We start from the raw sequence: 18,425 nt of genomic DNA, 5'->3' as shown, positions 1-18,425 counted from the left end.
CTATCCGGGGCTCGGGCGGGGCCTGCTTCTCCTCTGTTCAAGCTCCCCTCCCCTCTTCTCTTAGATATATTGTGTGCACTACAAACAGTGCACAGACCGGAGAGTCTATAGGCAGGTGAGCATGCCACTCGCTCTCCCTTTCCTGCTGGGCGCTGCACTGGCCAATCAGCTTTTAGCAGTGCTAGGCTCCTGCTGCTGATTGGCCACTGCAGCGGGCGGGACATGCTCACTGCCTGCTCAGTCAGCCACCATACTCCAGCCCCCTGCAAGTTGTGAGTGAGAAACTGGCTAGTTCATGACCTGGTGGGGGTGGGAGACACACTGTTGCCTATATAGGCATTAGCAGCAAACAGCGTTCATGGGAGCCCCCCCTTCCCTGCACAGTAACCATCAGAAGCAATGTACTTTATATTTGTGTGGGGAGGGAGGGGTCCAATACTGAGTTTTGCTATGGGGCCCCATGATTTCTATGTTCGTTCCTGGTCACAGGTCATACACCATGGCAAGACTGTCACAGCAACAATGTACAATTCAAAGAAGACTGGATTTTCAAGTTGTGCCCTTCAAGCTCTTTTAAAAAAGAACAAAGAAAGGGGCAACACTGAGGACCGAAGATGGAGGGGTCGGCAGAGGAAGCAGTGCAGCAGATAAAAGACAAATCATGATTACATCCCTTCAAAATCAGATGTCCATCAGTGCCATCAGCTCAGATATGACAGAAACCAGTAGGACCCAGGTACACTCATCTACTGTTTGGAAAAGTCTGACCAGAACTGGCCTTTATGGAAGAATTACTGTCAACGTGGAAACAAGGCTAAGCAATTCAACTATGCATGAAAACATAAGTTCTCAGATGCAGAAAATTGCAGCAGTGGGACTGATGAGACAAAAATTTTAATATTTGGCTGTAACAGAAGGCGGTTTGTTTGTCAATGGACTGGAGGCGTGGAGAGCATAGTGGATGCTCCTTGCAAGTGTGGGATTGCATTTCAGCAAATTGAGTTGGGAATTTGGTCAGGATTACTGATGTGCATAATTCTGAGAAAGACAGGCATATACTTATCCATCATGCAATACCATTAGGGAGGCTTCTGATTGGCTCCAAATTTATTCTGCAGCACAACAACCTCAAACATACAGCCAATGTTATTAAGAAATGTCTTCAGAGTAAGGCCTCATGCACACGACCGTGCCATTTTTTGCGGTCCGCAAAAAACGGAGGCCACCCGTGTTGCCTTCCGCAATTTGCAGAATGGAATAGGCGTTGGCAATATAAATGCCTATTCTTGTCCGCAAGACAAGAATAGGACATGTTATATTTTTTTTGCGGGGCCGCGGAACGGAGCCACGGATGCGGACAGCACACAGAGTGAATGAAGTGAATGGGTCCACATCCGGGCCGCCAAAACGGGGGCTCGGATGCGGACCCAAATAACGGTCGTGTGCATGAGGCCTAAAGAAGAACAAGGAGTCCTGGAAGTGAGGATATGGTCCTCACAGAGCCTTGATCTCATCATCATTCAGTCTGTCTAGGATTACATGAAGACGCAGAAGCATCTGAGCAAGCCTGCAGCAACAGATGATCTCTGCTTAGTTCTTCAAGAGTGAAATCATTTTTCTCCTGGGACTTACTTCATATAAACTGCCAATGCATTTGAGCATCTTGCATGGTCTATAAGGTATGTGACTACAGAGACAGCCCACTGATAGGACTGCAGAAATGTGAAGAGCCACTGAGTTTTGGTGCTGAGACCACCACCGCATATCTCAGTCTCTCTCCTCACTGTAGGGGATGTAATGAAGATTGGCCCGTAGACTTTCTATATGTCTCGATGAAATGGACATAGATGTCTGAAAATGCTTAAAACCCAAAAAGCTTAAAAACTGTGTGTGAAGGAGGCCTAAAAGCATTAATTCTAGGGGATTATATCTCTGACACATAGCACCACTTGGACCATCACAGTGCAGAGGGTCCATAGTCTCGACTGTATGAAGCTGTAGGGTAAATGTACCAGCTCCATGCACACGAGCTGTGCGCATGAAGTGTAATTCTGTACCTATAGGGGGAGATTTATCAAAACTGGTGTAAAGGAAAAATGGTTTAGTTGTCCATAGCAACCAATCAGATTCCACCTTTCATTTTTCTGAGCTCCTTTGGAAAATGAAAAGTGGAATCTGATTGGTTGCTATGGACAACTAAGCCAGTTTTCCCTTACACCAGTTTTGATAATGCTGATGTACAGTACAGACCAAAAGTTTGGACACACCTTCTCATTCAAAGAGTTTTCTTTATTTTCATGACTATGAAAATTGTAGATTCACACTGAAGGCATCAAAACTATGAATTAACACATGTGGAATTATATACATAACAAACAAGTGTGAAACAACTGAAAATATGTCATATTCTAGGTTCTTCAAAGTAGCCACCTTTTGCTTTGATTACTGCTTTGCCCACTCTTGGCATTCTCTTGCTGAGCTTCAAGAAGTAGTCCCCTGAAATGGTTTTCACTTCACAGGTGTGCCCTGTCAGGTTTAATAAGTGGGATTTCTTGCCTTATAAATGGGGTTGGGACCATCAGTGGCGTTGAGGAGAAGTCAGGTGGATACACAGCTGATAGTCCTACTGAATAGACTGTTAGAATTTGTATTATGGCAAAAAAAAAGCAGCTAAGTAAAGAAAAACGAGTGGCCATCATTACTTTAAGAAATGAAGGTCAGTCAGTCAGCCGAAAATTGGGAAAACTTTGAAAGTAGGGGCTATTTGACCATGAAGGAGAGTGATGGGGTGCTGCGCCAGATGACCTGGCCTCCACAGTCACCGGACCTGAACCCAATCGAGATCGTTTGGGGTGAGCTGGACCGCAGAGTGAAGGCAAAAGGGCCAACAAGTGCTATGCATCTCTGGGAACTCATTTAAGACTGTTGGAAGACCATTTCAGGGGACTATCTCTTGAAGCTCATCAAGAGAATGCCAAGAGTGTGCAAAGCAGTAATCAAAGCAAAAGGTGGCTACTTTGAAGAACCTAGAATATGACATATTTTCAGTTGTTTCACACTTGTTTGTTATGTATATAATTCCACATGTGTTAATTCATAGTTTTGATGCCTTCATAGTCATAAAAATAAAGAAAACTCTTTGAATGAGAAGATGTGTCCAAACTTTTGGTCTGTACTGTATCTTAGAATTATAATACCATAGGTAACAGGTTGTATGAAATATTTTCTATTGCACGTTTTTCTTATTGTTATTAGAAAATATGGAGGAGTAAAATAAGTTGAAATAAGTTGTCCCAGCAGAAATGGGAAATGTTGGGTCTTATGAAGACCTCTTGTGAAAACCACATGTTTGTCAGCAAAATGCTAGATTTCCGCAGTACAAAATTATGGGTTGTAGGTATCCACCGTGTAGGCTGCAATCCACATAGGTATCTCCATGTTCCTGGGTCATTTAGAAAGGCAGAAATTATAGCTACAGGGAATAAAATCTATTTCCTGGTATTTAGTTTGATTTTCCTCTTCATGTGTTTTCCAGTTCTGCTGAAAATCAGATTCCATCTATAGGAATATCTCTCATTAAGTACATTACAGGTGGGAGTTTTGCCTCATTAAGCAGAAATGTTTCTCATCATCCACCAATATGAGGTGTGGGCTTCGTTTCATTTATTGGTGGATTTTAGTGTTGGCTTAAACTTAATTGCTAACAAATAACAGCAGTCGATGATATTAATGTCACCCCCCCCCCCTCCATTACTCTTGAGATTATATTATAAATCGTTATTGAACATAAACTCTTTTTTATAATCTGTTAGGACATGTGAAATGTTAGGCCTCATGCACAAGCCCATATGACAATTTATTACTGTATACTTGCAAGGTTCCACATAGTACAGTATATTGTTTTTTTCTGACCACCTTTCGTGGATCTGTCTGTAGCTCATGATTTCTGACCTTGACATATTTTAAAGCCACCAGGTGTTGGATTAACAGAATTGTAATGTTTCAGAAATTATGTTTTTTTTTTCTTGTTAAAAATGTAATATTCTTCTAATAAAAACATGTGCATTTGGGGTTTGTTTCAGGGTCGTACTGGCCCTCAGAAGTACGAGAGGTTCCTTCGTTTGGTCCAGGCTCTAGCATAACAATATGATAAGAGGTCCCAAGGAAACTGCAGACGACAAACCCCATTTAGAGCTGATTCTAGGGTCTTTTTTATGGAATGATTGACAAATAGCCTACAGTACTAGAGCTTACAAGGATGGGCACAGACAATTTAGGGGCCCCTACGCAATACAGCTTGTGGGCTCCCTTCTGCCAGCATACCTCCAACTTGCTTCTTCTTATATAAGTAATGACTACTATTCCCTCTTATTGAGAGGATGGTCTTCATAATGTTTTCTTGAAATGAAGTAAGTGGGTAACTTTCCTGGTGGCTTAGGGTAGTGAAGTTGCTAATAGTAAGCATTCCTGGAGGACTAGGGCAATAAATGGGATAATAGTACCATCCGTTGTGGGCTAGAGAAGGACTAATGATTACAGTACATCCTTGGTGGACTAGGGGAGTTAAGGGTTTTAACAGGGAACAGAACTAAAAGTGTTACTGGGGTTTTCTGAGATTTTGATATTGACCTATCCTCATCATAGGTCATCATTATCAGATAAGATAAAATAACCCTTTACTAGTCCCACTATGGGGAAATTCACAGTGTTACAGCAGCATGGAGAATACAAAAACTCAAAATTAAGGCCTTACAGTGACAGTAGATTACAGTAATCTCTCTTAAGTAGAGTAATAAGAAATAAAAAATAAAGAAAAAGAAGAAAAGGCTCAAGGTGAGCAGGAGCTTCTGCAACAGGCTCCAGAGGCACCTTAGAAGTTTGCAAGATTGGTGGGGTCCAACACCCAGAATCCCTGCCAATGAGTTAGAGTGCCACAGCCTGTTCCTAGGCCAGTTACATCACGTTCATTAGTCACATGTCCTAGGTGCAACTTAGACCCATTTAAGTGAATCGGACTAAGCTGCAATACCAAGCACAGTCACTATCCAAGGGATGGTGATGTGCTTGATAAACTGTGAGGAGGCTACAACACTCATCAGGGCACTGCAGCCTCCTCAAACAACTGATCGGACTGCTGCTGATCTGAAATTGATGATCTATTCTGGAGATATGTCATGAATATCAGAATCTTGGAAAACCCCTTTAATGACAACATTCCTAGCGGACTAGGGCAGTGAAGGGGGTCACTAATAACATCCCTTGTGGGCTGGGGAAGTAAAAGGGATGATCAGTGGTAGTCTGACTTCTGCTGATCTGATATTGATAACCTATCCTGCGAACAGGTCCTCGATATCAGAATCTTGGAAAAAGAACATTCTTGGTGGGCTACAGCAGTAACGGAATACAAAGTAAATACATCTTTGTTGGTCTAGGGCAGTGAAGGAGCTAACAATAAAATGCCAGGTAGACTGCTCATATACACAGATGCTGCATTATCATCCAACCGCTGTGGAGCTCAGACAATTATTGAATGTATATGACTGGCTGACTGTTATGATGCACTGTCTGTGTAATCTGTGAGGGGCCCAAGGAGAATGTGAGTGCGGGAAGTAGGATACTTGTTTGTTTTCCATTTGGCCTGGGTGGACGCTCTACCCTTCTGGGCCCCCGTGCTGTCCCCTTCTGGATCATATTTTTGATATGTCCTGTGTACAATTAGAAATGGACAGGTTCTATATAGATGGAGAGTGGACCTTCTTGTGTGGGGAGCCAAGGAATCCCAGCCCAACACTGCTATGGTGCCGATCTTACCAGAATGAGCATATTTTCTAGACACCGTCTTTAGGGTACAATTTACATTCCATGTAAAACTACTATATAAAAGCCACACTACTCATTGATATGGCCTGCCACTCTTGAGGTTTGTTCTATTGCTGAATTTACATGTTCAGTGATGACTTCTGACAAAAATGATTAATAATGACCATCAATGACTTCTAGACCAACAGTATTTAATAAAGTAGCATTTGCCTATCTGGTAGTCTATCGCCCCCTGCTACACTAGTCCTTACCTGTGGGAATGGCACATTCAGAATGCACATTTTCCTTTAATATGGAAAGGTATTAATATTTCATGATAATGGACAAATAGTGAATGTGATAACATTTAGCAACGCCTTGTAGAAGATGTTATAGTCAGGTCTATATGACGTATCCGTGTAATCCTTCTTAATGGAGTAAATCATCTCTACTTTGTAGATGCTGCTACAATTAAGTTATTACTAATTAATGGACTGTGTAGGAAATCACCACAGCTAATAGATTGTGTATTTTCACCTGGTTGCTATCAAGAGGTATAATTAGATGCTCTTATGCCTGATGCAAAATCCAAAAAAGGTCTATAATCTGTTATTTATAGTACTATTCTCATTTGGGACAGATGGACTGTTTTGCTCCCCTTAGGCCCCAAGGTATGGGTGTGACCTCAACCTCTGTACCCCCTGTAGTTACACACTTATCTATCTATCTATCTATCTATCTATCTATCTATCTATCTATCTATCTATCTATCTATCTATCTATGTTGATAACTTTTGAACCACAAGATATATTGCAAATCTGATTGTGGCAATCGATTTCTGAGAAAATCCTGGTCTTGTTTGATATGTTACATTGGAAAAATTTAGTCTTGATCCAATATGGCGACTTTCAAGATGGCGGCCATGTTCTGGACATAGCCTAAAACATAGGCCCTCTCACCTATTACTTGCTGGGGTATTCAGTTATTTCATTTTCCCTTTTATTTCTGAAATAAAATGGTGTACTGAGACTTTTAAAGAGCATCTTTCACCGCTCCTGACATGCCTTGTTTTAATAGCTTTATGCATCCCCCATGTAATGACAGTTCTGGAGCCTCTATTCTTATAGCTCTATGTTGTGCCGTTCCTTTATTATTTCTACTAGAAGTTATGAATGAATTGCTAGCAGCCTGCAGTAAGGGTACAGAGGGGAGGTAACCAGTTGGGGGTGTCTACCTGCACAGACTCACTCTATCCAATCAGTGCTGCCATTTTCAGACTGTGCAGGTACACGCCCCCAACTGGTTACCTCCCCTCTGTACCCTTACTGCAGACTGCTAGCAATTCATTCATAACTTCTACAGTAGTAGAAATAATACAGGAATGACACAACATAGAGCAATAAGATTAGATCCTCCAGAATTGTTAGTGCATGGAGAATGCATGAAGCTATTAAAAGACATGTCAGGAATGGTGAAAGGTCCTCTTTTGGTCTGTACTGTGTATATATATGATTACCCGGACCATATTTGGGCATGCATACATGGCGCAGCTGTGCCACAGTCGGGGGGCATAAAAATGCAGTTGAGTACCACGTGGCGGTACAAGCTGCAGTGGGATGATACTAACTGATTAGACCTGAATTGTTTGTTCAATGTTCATTGTTAATATTTGCACGTACCCAACACTGTGTGGTCATTAATAATGAGCACCGAATAAACAATCAGCTAATATGATCCCACTGTGGCTTGTGTATGGCCACATTCCAACTGCAGCTGGTGCAGTGGACCCCGGAGGGGCTGGTGCAGAGGATGAGAGTGGTAGTGGCCCTGATTAGATGTTGTGTCATGGTGTATACCCTCAAGCTGTTGTTCTATGAGGATCAGTGCAGGGGAGAGGTGGTTTGAAGCAGGCCAGAAGTATAAAAGTATCTTGTTAAAATATAACCTGTGGTACATCCACCAATAGTAGGTACAAAGTGCAGTTTCGGTCACCAGGTGATTAGGTATTGATGGCTAGTTGGGTAACAATTAAATGGCACTTGCAAGCACATGTGGATATAGGTGCCCATGGCATGATAAAGGCCTGGTGTTTTACTGGCCTGAAAGGGGTCTAGGTGATGGGTATCTGAGCCTTTAGCCCCTCACCTGCAGCAGGGTCTATCAAGCTGTGGTTTTGCTGATCATTCTGCTGTCTAAGCACACTGAAGCTTTTTGAAAGCAGTATTCTTGACTGTAAGGGTCTCACATGAGCACTTGTTAAAGTCACTAGGAGGAGGAGCTCTAGCATGTGCTTCCTACCTCCTTCACTATCTCTCAGGAACAGGTTGGTTAGCTCTGTTACTGCTAACCATTTCCAACCATGCCTCATTTACTGGAGTACTTAGCATACCAAAGCATAACATTACAATACAAATAAAACTATTGCAGATACCCTCAGGTCTGGGTACTGCACTGGCTGGCACCAAATTGATCAAATGTCGCTCAATGTTGGATACACTTCTGTCTTGAGAAGTTACTCCACTTTCTACCCCTTTACTGGAGTAAGATTGTGACTGTTGATATATGTGGCTTAAATCTCTTGGACAGGATAACTAAGGTCACTATTCCACCCACTTTTCAAAACTGAAGTGAGTGGTGCAAAATGTCACAAAATTTGGTTGTAAATAAGCCCAGAAAGTCACAACTTTTTTGAAGCCAGAATTCTGGAGTCTAGGGTGTGATAAATTCCCCCTGGTTGCGCTCCTCTTTTTTTTATGTATAGCATTGCTTACACACTTGTTTGGCATGGTGGTGAGAAGTCAGGAGTAACAGGACACACACCATCTGCTTGTCTGATACGGAATGGCTATGGTCTCTCCATGCAGTATCGGACTGGGGTGCCTAGGGTCCACCAGTAAAATTTATTTTGGGGGCCCACTGTACGGATACATTCAAATATTACCTGCTCACTAGTGACGAGCGGTAGGGGTCATATTCGAATTCGCAATATTTTGCAAATATTTCGTAGAATATTCGTCGAATATTCGCGAATTCGAATATTTGTTGTAGGAGTAGTGTTGTTTGCAAATTTTCGTAATGCAAATTTTTGTAATGCGAATTTTCGTAATGTGAATTTTCGGAATGAGAATCAATGAGATCGTGAAAACTCAGATCCGATGGTATATTCTAACCCCCAGGCGTTCCCATGGTGACGGGGACGCTTGTCGGGGAGGAGTATGCCCAAGTGGAACAACTGTACAGATTCAGATTTTTTTTTAAAAGACGAATATTCTAAAAAACAAATATATTTGTTTTTTAGAATATTCGTAATATTCTAAAACAAGAATATATAGCAATATAGCAATTTATTCGGGGGGAAAAAACGAATGTAGAACAATTTAGCTAATATAGTGCTATAATCTTTTTTTTAATAGTTGTAATTTTTCTCCAATCTGAACTTCAGATGAGAAAGAAATGACAACTATTAGACAAAGAAGATTATAGCACTATATTAGCTAAATTGCTCTATATTCGTTTTTTCCCCGAATATTCGCTATATTGCTATATATTCAATTCAAGAATATATAGCAATATAGCGAATTACAAAAATTCAGATTACGAAAATTCTCAATCAACACTACTCCTAAAGTCAAAGATATTGCAGCCTTCTCATTGGCCCACAAGCTAGAAGCAGGGAGGGATCATCATGTGTACTGATTAAAAAAAATTACGAATATATGTCACTATATTCTAAATATTCCCGAATTCTCGAAATGCCGATATTCGCAATAAAAATTTGCAATTCGAATATTCTTGATCAACACTACTTCTCACAGCAACTTTGAGAAGGTAGGTCCAGGGGAGAAGAGGACACTGGCAGCTTTCCTCTATACCTAGAAGTCATCTCAGCTCTGATCGTGTCTGTAATAATAAACTGGGGGTTTCTTTTATAATCTATCATGTTTTTTATATGAACATTGGTTGAGGTGCTGTACATGGAGTATATGCATGTAGTGCTGCAAGTCTAATGTGTTATGTGCCACTTGTGCAGGGGTGGGACTCTAGGGGCCCACCTTGCTCAGGGGCCCACCGGGGGGTTCACCTGTTCCCCTGTGGGCCAGTCCAAGCCCGACTCCATGGGCAGAGAAAGTAATAGGTTGAAGCAACTGTTTCCAACGAGTCAGACATTTTTTGTTCAGCTATGACAGATGCCCTAATTTACTGTAAATTAATCTTATTTATTAATTGAGACATCCAGCTGACACGCTGAGGTGAGACATCAATGAGCAAATCATTCTGCACGCAGCAAGAGGCAAATGGCAGCACAATTAGCGAATTACTAAAAATGAACAGATAATGCTGACAGCTGCCAGAATGCGACTTATATTCATAGAAATCCTCAACTTGCACAGTGTCTGATATAGTGAAATCAACCCCCCCAACAAGTTTTTAGGGTACGTCCTCTCGGAATGGAAACGCTATGTTTTACAGTACAAGCCAAATGGCTGAGATTTTAAGAAATCTGCAATGTAAATTGACCCATAGTGCGAATTTTAAATCTTTAGCAGTCAGTTTATGCTGAGGATTTCCACCGTGGATTTCTCACTTTGCAATACACAGGGTGAAATCCACTGGAAAATCTACACGTAAGGCCTCATGCACACAAAAGTATTTTGTTTCCGTGTCCGTTGCGTTTTTTTTTGCGGATAGGATGCAGACCCATTCATTTCAACGGGTCCGCAAAAAATGCGGACAGCACACCATGTGCTATCCGCATCAGTATGTCACTTCCGTAGCCCCGCAAAAAAATACAACAAGTCCTATTCTGGTCCGTTTTGCGGACAAGGATAGGCATTGTTACAATGGATCCGTAAAAAAAAAACTGACGCCATACGGACATCATCCGTTTTTTTTTGGGCGGACCGCAAAACACATACGGTCGTGTGCATGTAGCCTAAATCATGCAGATTTTGCCTTGGGTGCACATGAAAATGGAAGTAGGATTTCGGGAGGTTTTGCATCCCATTTTTTTTTTCAATTCCGCCCCTAACCCGCGGTACCTGTGAAGGGAAGCATACTTGCATGTTCCCCACCGCTTGGTTCCATCTCCATGGGTTCACCTCTGTCTTCACTGTGCTTCAGTCCCTGCATATAAACCTCTGGCATGGACAGGGTCACGTGTAGTGAAACATCCGAAGTCGATTTGCATAAAACTTTGTTAGAATACTGAACGGAGAGACTTCGGGTAATAACTTCAAAATGTAATTTCTACGGTTAAAAACCTTTTACCGAACTCGGTTTTGGTTCCAAGTGGTACGAACAGTAGAAATTAATTTACAAAGTTATTACCCGAAGTTTTGCGAGACTTTGCGAAGTAATAACTTTGGCTCATCTGAGCCAACACATTCTAATACTGTACGGAGCACTCGCTCTGTACAGTATTCTAACAAAGTTTTATGCAAATCGACTTTGAATGTTTCATCCGAAGTCGATTCGCTCATCCCTAGACATAAGGTCTAAGAAAAAGATCTTCACCTCTTGTGTGTTTAGACCCGCACCTGGTTTTGGGTCAAAATCACTGATGGAAATCACTGACCAAAACACTGACGTGTGAATGAGACATTAGGCACGTGTATCCAGAAACACCAGTCTGCCTTACATGACTTGGCTGTGCAGATCAAAGCTGAATTGGCACTGGTGCTGAAATTAGAGAAAAGAAGCTTCTTGGCAGCGGTCAAGCCAAGTCATGCCCCATGTTATGGTGACAACATTGTCACCATGGCTTAGTGGTCCTTGTGGTCCCAGTGATCGGGAAGTTTCCTCTGGATATTTCAGTTCCCTTTCAAATGACATAATCAAACTTCCTATAAAACTGTCTGTACATATGTCTATTTACATGTCTGAAATAGTGAAATGAAAGCGTAACTCAGCAAATGATGAGAGTCATTATGATCTGTGTACAGCACTGCAGAATATGTTGGTGCTACGTAATCAATGGATTATAAATAAACTGTCCATAAAACGTTACTCTCTCGAACTCAGGTTACACAATTACCATCTCTTGGTGCTTACCCTGAGGTAGTTGAGGGTGAAGTTGGTTAAACCCATCCTAGTGATATTTTTGGAGAGCTGCTCTAGCACCTGGGGGTCTGGAGCCTGCATTCAGACAAGACATGTATTAGGATAGATAGTATCAAAATGAAAATGCATACATTCATATACCTGATCACATTACTGACCTGAAGACAAGTAAAGCGAGCGATAATCAAAAAATGTTAACAATATGGAAATGTGAATTTCAGTTCATATAAGATGTGCCGTTCCTCCTACCTAACTGTACATCACGCATTTCAGACGCAAGGCCTGGCTATGATAGAAAAAAAACATTTCTTCCATGCACATTAGGGCAGATGCACATGTCTAAATGCTTTGGTGTCCAGGACTGAGAAAGAAAATGCACCCTGGTTTAAAGGGGTTGTTCACCCCAGTGGACCTTTTCTGCAGACCCCTCAGTGGGAACCATAATTACCTGATTCCTGCCACTGGGTCCTGTCTCTTTCACTCCTTTGGATCCGCGACCGCTCCTTCGTCTCTCTGCATCAACATCTGGTTTGACACAGTTCATGTGGCCGCCAAAGCAGTGACGTGTCACCCATGCATCACATGACCCAGTGACATGACACATGAAACACAATGCCGTTTTGTGAAAAAGTTGGCAACATTTTAGCAATTTCCGATACTCTTGACACTTTTTCAAAAAGTTTGTTGTGAGGAGGCTGGTTTCAGGCAGGAGCTCCGCAAACCAAGTGCAGAAAACTGCTGCACCTTAGGCCAGAAATCAACTCCAGCTATGGAACTTGGTAAATTTAAGTGTGGAAGATGTGACAAATTTTTTTAAGAGGCAGGTACATTAATAAACCTGTCACATCTGCTAGCACAGGGCAGGTTAAGGCTGGCGTACACAACGATGGTCTTACTAAATCTCCCTCAAAAACTATATAAATTTGGTATCAATATAATCAAACTGACGCACAGAATAAGATCATCATGTCAACCCAACAACAACAATGGCAGAATTGTGTTTTTTCTTTATTCACCCCAATTTTTCAAATTTATTTTATTTTTTAACATTTTCACAATGCATAATATGGAACAATGGTGACATTAAAAAGTACCACTTGTCCGGCAAACCCCCTTCCCCCCCTCCCCAAACCCTTATATAGCTATATCAATGGAAACGTGAAAAATGTATAGCTCTTGGAATTGAAGGAGGAAAAAAAGGCAATATTCAAAACTGGATGTGTCCTGAAGGGGTTAAATCAACTCAACAGACTAACCATGCCCACCTTCCCACCTACTGTTCAAAACTAGAGTGAGTACAAAAAGACAAAATAAAACAAAATTGTGCAAATAACCCCAAACACAAGCACAGCAGCCTTAGGCCTCATGCACACAGCTGTTGCCCGGCCGTGCCTGTATTGGGGCCTGCAAACAGCAGGTCCGCAATATATGGGCACCGGCCGTGTGCACACAGCATCCATTCACTTGAACTTGTTCTATTTTTTTTGCATTGCAGATGGATCACGGACCCATTCAAGTTGATCCGTCTGTGGCAGCCGAGCAACGGCCGTGTGCATGAGGCCTTAGTACATGTGCTTGATAAATGTGACACAGATTTCCCAATTCTGCCTAATCTTTAGACCGGGCAGTCAAAAGATGTTTCGAATTTATCACATGTAGTGATGAGCGGCAGGGGCAATATTCGAATTCGTGAAATTTCGCGAATATTTGGGTGAATATTCGCCATATATTCGCGAATTCGAGAATTCGTTATCTCCAGTCATTAACTTCTTGATTGCGGAAATCGGCAATTGAAAAATTTGTATTATGAAAATTCGCAATCAACGCTACTCATAAAGTCAAAAATATTGCAGCCTTCTCATTGGCCCACAAGCTAGAAGCAGGGAGGGATCATGTGCACTGATTTTAAAAAAATCTCGAATATTCGAAATTACGAATATATATCACTATATTCTAAATATTTGCAAATTCTCGAAGTGGCGCTATTCCCGATAAAAATTTGCAATTCGAATATTCGTGATCAACACTAATCACATGGGGCCCACTTGAAGTTGGGCACTTTTATCTAACATTGCATATGGGTTGTGCCAAAGTTTTAGACCACATTTTTGGCACAAATAGAATTGCATTTGAAAGAGTGCCCCTTCCACTAATCCCCACCCATTTCCGGCTACATCACACCCTTCTGTTGTGCAGATTTTTCGGTCAATTTGTCATCGGCAAAACAGAGTTTCAGTGGAACAGTTTGGTGGGAATCTAGATTGTAGGACTTCAGAATAGGAATTAGAACAGTATACAGGTTGTTTGAGAAGTTGGCGTTAGTAGGTTGTACTCAGGACCATAGCCTGTGGTAATATTAGCATCCTCCATTAATTATATCACACCCTGCTTGTGAATTTAATGAGGTACTTACATGCATGGCTAGTATGCTGCGAGGTACTAATTCTCTGTATTGTCTAATGGTAAAGTGCCATGTCTTGATTCTCATGAGATCATCAAATGTGAACTCCAGGATGAGGCGACCTTCAGTGCATACCTACAGAGCAGAAACAAAGGGAACATGTTTTATTAGTGTTGAATGCAGTCATATAATGTAAGGATATTGTTTTCTTGGCAAGCCAATGATTGCATACAGTCTCCATCCGCCAGTCTTGATCTCCCTGCGCTGGCGTTAGATGCGCCTGATTTATTAAGAGGTAGAACAGAGTTATAACTGAACCCTTTAAGAGGCATTCCGTTGTGCTCCGTCCTAATACATGTCTATGGGGGCACATAACGGTTCTGTCTCTTTCCGTTATACTGTCAACAGGACTATTTTTGCCGTTATGTATAGCGAGACGGAACCGTTATGTGCCCCCATAAACATGTATTAGGACTGCGCAAAACGGAATGCCTCTTAAAGGGTTCCCTTTTGCATTCCGTGCTTGAATTCCGTTATATTCCGTTATAACGGAATTCTATAATGCTAATATGAACCCGGCCTAAGCTGTAGGCTGAGCACTCATTGCACATCTTTTCCTTCCATACACATGCATGCTAGGATTCTACTGTAGCTATTCCTCCTGATCGCCAAATACATATGCATATACATGACGGAAAAAATAGTCCTGTCGACAGCTGATGTGAACCCAGCCTTAACAAGTCAGGCGCATCTCTGCCCTGCCGTGCGCCATAATGTGGAATTTTTTTACACCACAATTGTGGCGTAACGGCATTGATAAGTGTCCCTCATTGTATGCATTCTACTGTATATTGATGTCTACCTTCACACTTCAGCTTCTGGCTTCATAGATGCCAACAGTCCCGAGCATCACAATAAATAAATAGGGCTTTGTGATTTTTTTGGGCTTATTGTGTAAAATTTTGCTCAATGTTGCATTTTTACTCAACTCGCTCCAGTTTTGTATAGTGGGAGACTATATTAGCCTCCCACTATAAAACTCCAGATTTATCACTGCAACCTTGGTTGCAATCTTACTCCAGTATAGGGGTGGTGTAGACAGGGGAGTAACATCTCAAGACAGAAGTGTTACAATGCACCAAATGTATCAAACATTGTGGCATTTGATATATTTGGCCCAGATTTCGACAAGGGAGTCTCCTGCAAAAATTAAGTTAAAAAATTCCTCATGATAAATCCCCCCCCTTGTATATGGAAGCAGGATGTTGCAACCAGGGTAAGCTATTTGGGAACTATGGGGGTCATTTATTAAGACTGGTGTTTTAGACGCCGGTCTTAATACCCCTTTAGCTGGCGGACGAATTTATGTAAAGGCTCCGGCCTCTACATAACTTTGTCGTATCCACTGCCTGTCTAAATCTACGACAGCTCCCTGGCTGGCATAGATTTAGACCATTTTCTACGCTTAAAACAGGTGTAGAAAATGATAAATGAGACAGGCCTGTCCCCTTCCCTACCCACGTCACGCCCCCTTATTTAGACCTGGGGTGAGAGGGGAAAAGTAGCAGATTGCGGCGCAAATAACCTTTGTGCCACAATCTGCAACAGATATACGCCGAAAAGTGGCGTATATACTATTTGTAAATGACCCCCTATATTTGTAGATACCGTAGATTTTATGTCAGTTACTCCCCTATTCACCCATGTGCCTTTAGTGACCTTTTAACATAATACTACAAGAACCTTCAGTAGCTAGTGTTGAATGCGATAGGCAGCACGAGGGACAACCAATATAAAATATATAGTGGCACCATAGGTCTCCCATATACCGTCCACTAGGTCTTGTAAAATGTTTACCATTCCTCCCAGTCAAACACGGTAGAAACCATGACTATGTACAGTACAGACCAAAAGTTTGGACACACCTTCTCATTCAAAGAGTTTTTCTTTATTTTCATGACTATGAAGGCATCAAAACTATGAATTAACACATGTGGAATTATATACATAACAAACAAGTGTGAAACAACTGAAACTATGTCATATTCTAGGTTCTTCAAAGTAGCCACCTTTTGCTTTGATTACTGCTTTGCACACTCTTGGCAATCTCTTGATGAGCTTCAAGAGGTAGTCTCCTGAAATGGTCTTCCAACAGTCTTGAAGGAGTTCCCAGAGATGCTTAGCACTTGTTGGCCCTTTTGCCTTCACTCTGCGGTCCAGCTCACCCCAAACCATCTCGATTGGGTTCAGGTCCGGTGACTGTGGAGGCCAGGTCATCTGGCGCAGCACCCCATCACTCTCCTTCATGGTCAAATAGCCCTTACTTTCAAAGTTTTCCCAATTTTTCGGCTGACCGACTGACCTTCATTTCTTAAAGTAATGATGGCGACTAGTTTTTCTTTACTTAGCTGCTTTTTTCTTGCCATAATACAAATTCTAACAGTCTATTCAGTAGGACTATCACCTGACTTCTCCTCAATGCAACTGATGGTCCCAACCCCATTTATAAGGCAAAAAATCCCACTTATTAAACCTGACAGGGCACACCTGTGAAGTGAAAACCATTTCAGGGGACTACCTCTTGAAGCTCATCAAGAGAATGCCAAGAGTGTGCAAAGCAGTAATCAAAGCAAAAGGTGGCTACTTTGAAGAACCTAGAATATGACATATTTTCAGTTGTTTCACACTTGTTTGTTATGTATATAATTCCACATGTGTTAATTCATAGTTTTGATGCCTTCAGTGTGAATCTACAATTTTCATAGTCATGAAAATAAAGAAAAATCTTTGAATGAGAAGGTGTGTCCAAACTTTTGGTCTGTACTGTATGTGAATATGTAAACTACAAGATAACATTTAGGCAAGACTGTCTTTTCATTTTTATCAATTATGTAAGGCGTGGGACAGATCCTTGTAAGAGGCAACAATTCATTTCCATAAAACATGCTGCTTCTCTAGAATATGCAAAATCCAGCAATGAAAATGTTTTTGCCTCTACCATTTTGGAATAAATACCAAATGAAAAAAAAAACAATCACTGCAATGTATTTTATCACATAACTAGCATCACCATGTACAATACATTTTGCAAAATATTCTCAGAAGCTGTTTTTAATAAGAAGGATGACACTAAAAGCGAGGCATCTGGATGTACTTTTGCTGCTAAACAACCAAACCACATGAAAATAAATGTACAGGATTAGAAAAACATGGCTGCTTTCTTCCAAGAACAGCACCACACCTGCCCACAGGCAAAGGCATAGCTAAAGGCTCATGGGACCTGGTGCAAGAGTTCAGCTTGCCCCCCCCCCCCCCTTTCACTCAGCGCTGGTGCACCTAGCTTTTCTGCTGCCCAATGCAAATATTGAAATGGCCCCCCTTCCCTCCAGTTCTACTGTTAAAGGGGTTGTCCTCTTTTTACTACTGATGACCTATCCTCAGGATAGGTCATCAATATCAGATCAGCCGGGGTCCCCCAGCACCCCTGCCGATCAGCTGTTTGAAGAGAGGACAGCACTCATATGAGAGCTGCTTTCTCTGTTCTGTTCACCTGCTCGCCGTAGCATTTGCAGTGATGAGCAGGTAAACAGAGCAGAGAAGGCAGCGCTTATACAAAAAAAACTAAAAGCGGACAACCCCTTTAAAGACACACTTGGAAAACATTCCATACAGCACTACAGAACATACAGGGTCATACAGCCCCACATATGTATCTCTTCCATCCAGTGACTTCTCTTCTCTGATGTAGATATTCTCTTTCCTCTTCTTCTCCTCTCAGACCAGACCGCCATGGTGACTTCTTTCAGCCGCCCCTATATCTGCAGAGTTTAACAAACAGACATCTTACTTTCCTACTTTTCAATCCTCCTCCTCACCTTCTCAACACCCCATCCTGCCACCCCCAATACTGTGCCCACTGTGCTCCCCAATACTTTCCTGCAGAAACAGTCCCCCTGAAAATACTGGTACCACACCAGTGCATCAGTACAAAAACACCCCTTTATATTGTATGCTAGTATAAAAAAAATCCCCCTTCCTTTCAGATCAGACCCCCATATAAAACCCTAAATAAGATCCCCCCATCTCAGACCAAACCCCCTTTAGACCTCTATGTCAGGCCCCATATAATACAGCAGTTTTAGACCTCAGATCAGACCCCCATTA

General features: G+C 41.8%; 1 protein-coding gene across 5 annotated transcripts in view; it reads right to left on the bottom strand.

Moving 5' to 3' along the window:
* Window positions 1-18,425, bottom strand: part of LDB2 (LIM domain binding 2) — a 405,114-nt gene that overhangs the window by 54,496 nt on the left and 332,193 nt on the right. For all 5 annotated transcript variants that reach the window (XM_040419061.1, XM_040419062.1, XM_040419064.1 and 2 more), the window contains exons 4-5: window positions 14,274-14,396; window positions 11,852-11,935 (exon numbers count right to left, since the gene is read on the bottom strand). In XM_040419061.1, the coding sequence (XP_040274995.1) occupies window positions 11,852-11,935; window positions 14,274-14,396 (207 nt within the window). The remainder of the gene's footprint in view (window positions 1-11,851; window positions 11,936-14,273; window positions 14,397-18,425) is intronic.

Source organism: Bufo bufo, chromosome 2, assembly GCF_905171765.1.
Source record: "Bufo bufo chromosome 2, aBufBuf1.1, whole genome shotgun sequence".
Classification (NCBI taxonomy): Eukaryota; Metazoa; Chordata; class Amphibia; order Anura; family Bufonidae; genus Bufo; species Bufo bufo.
The sequence above is the reverse complement of the archived record's forward strand: the minus strand, read 5'-3'. Positions and strand labels throughout refer to the sequence as shown.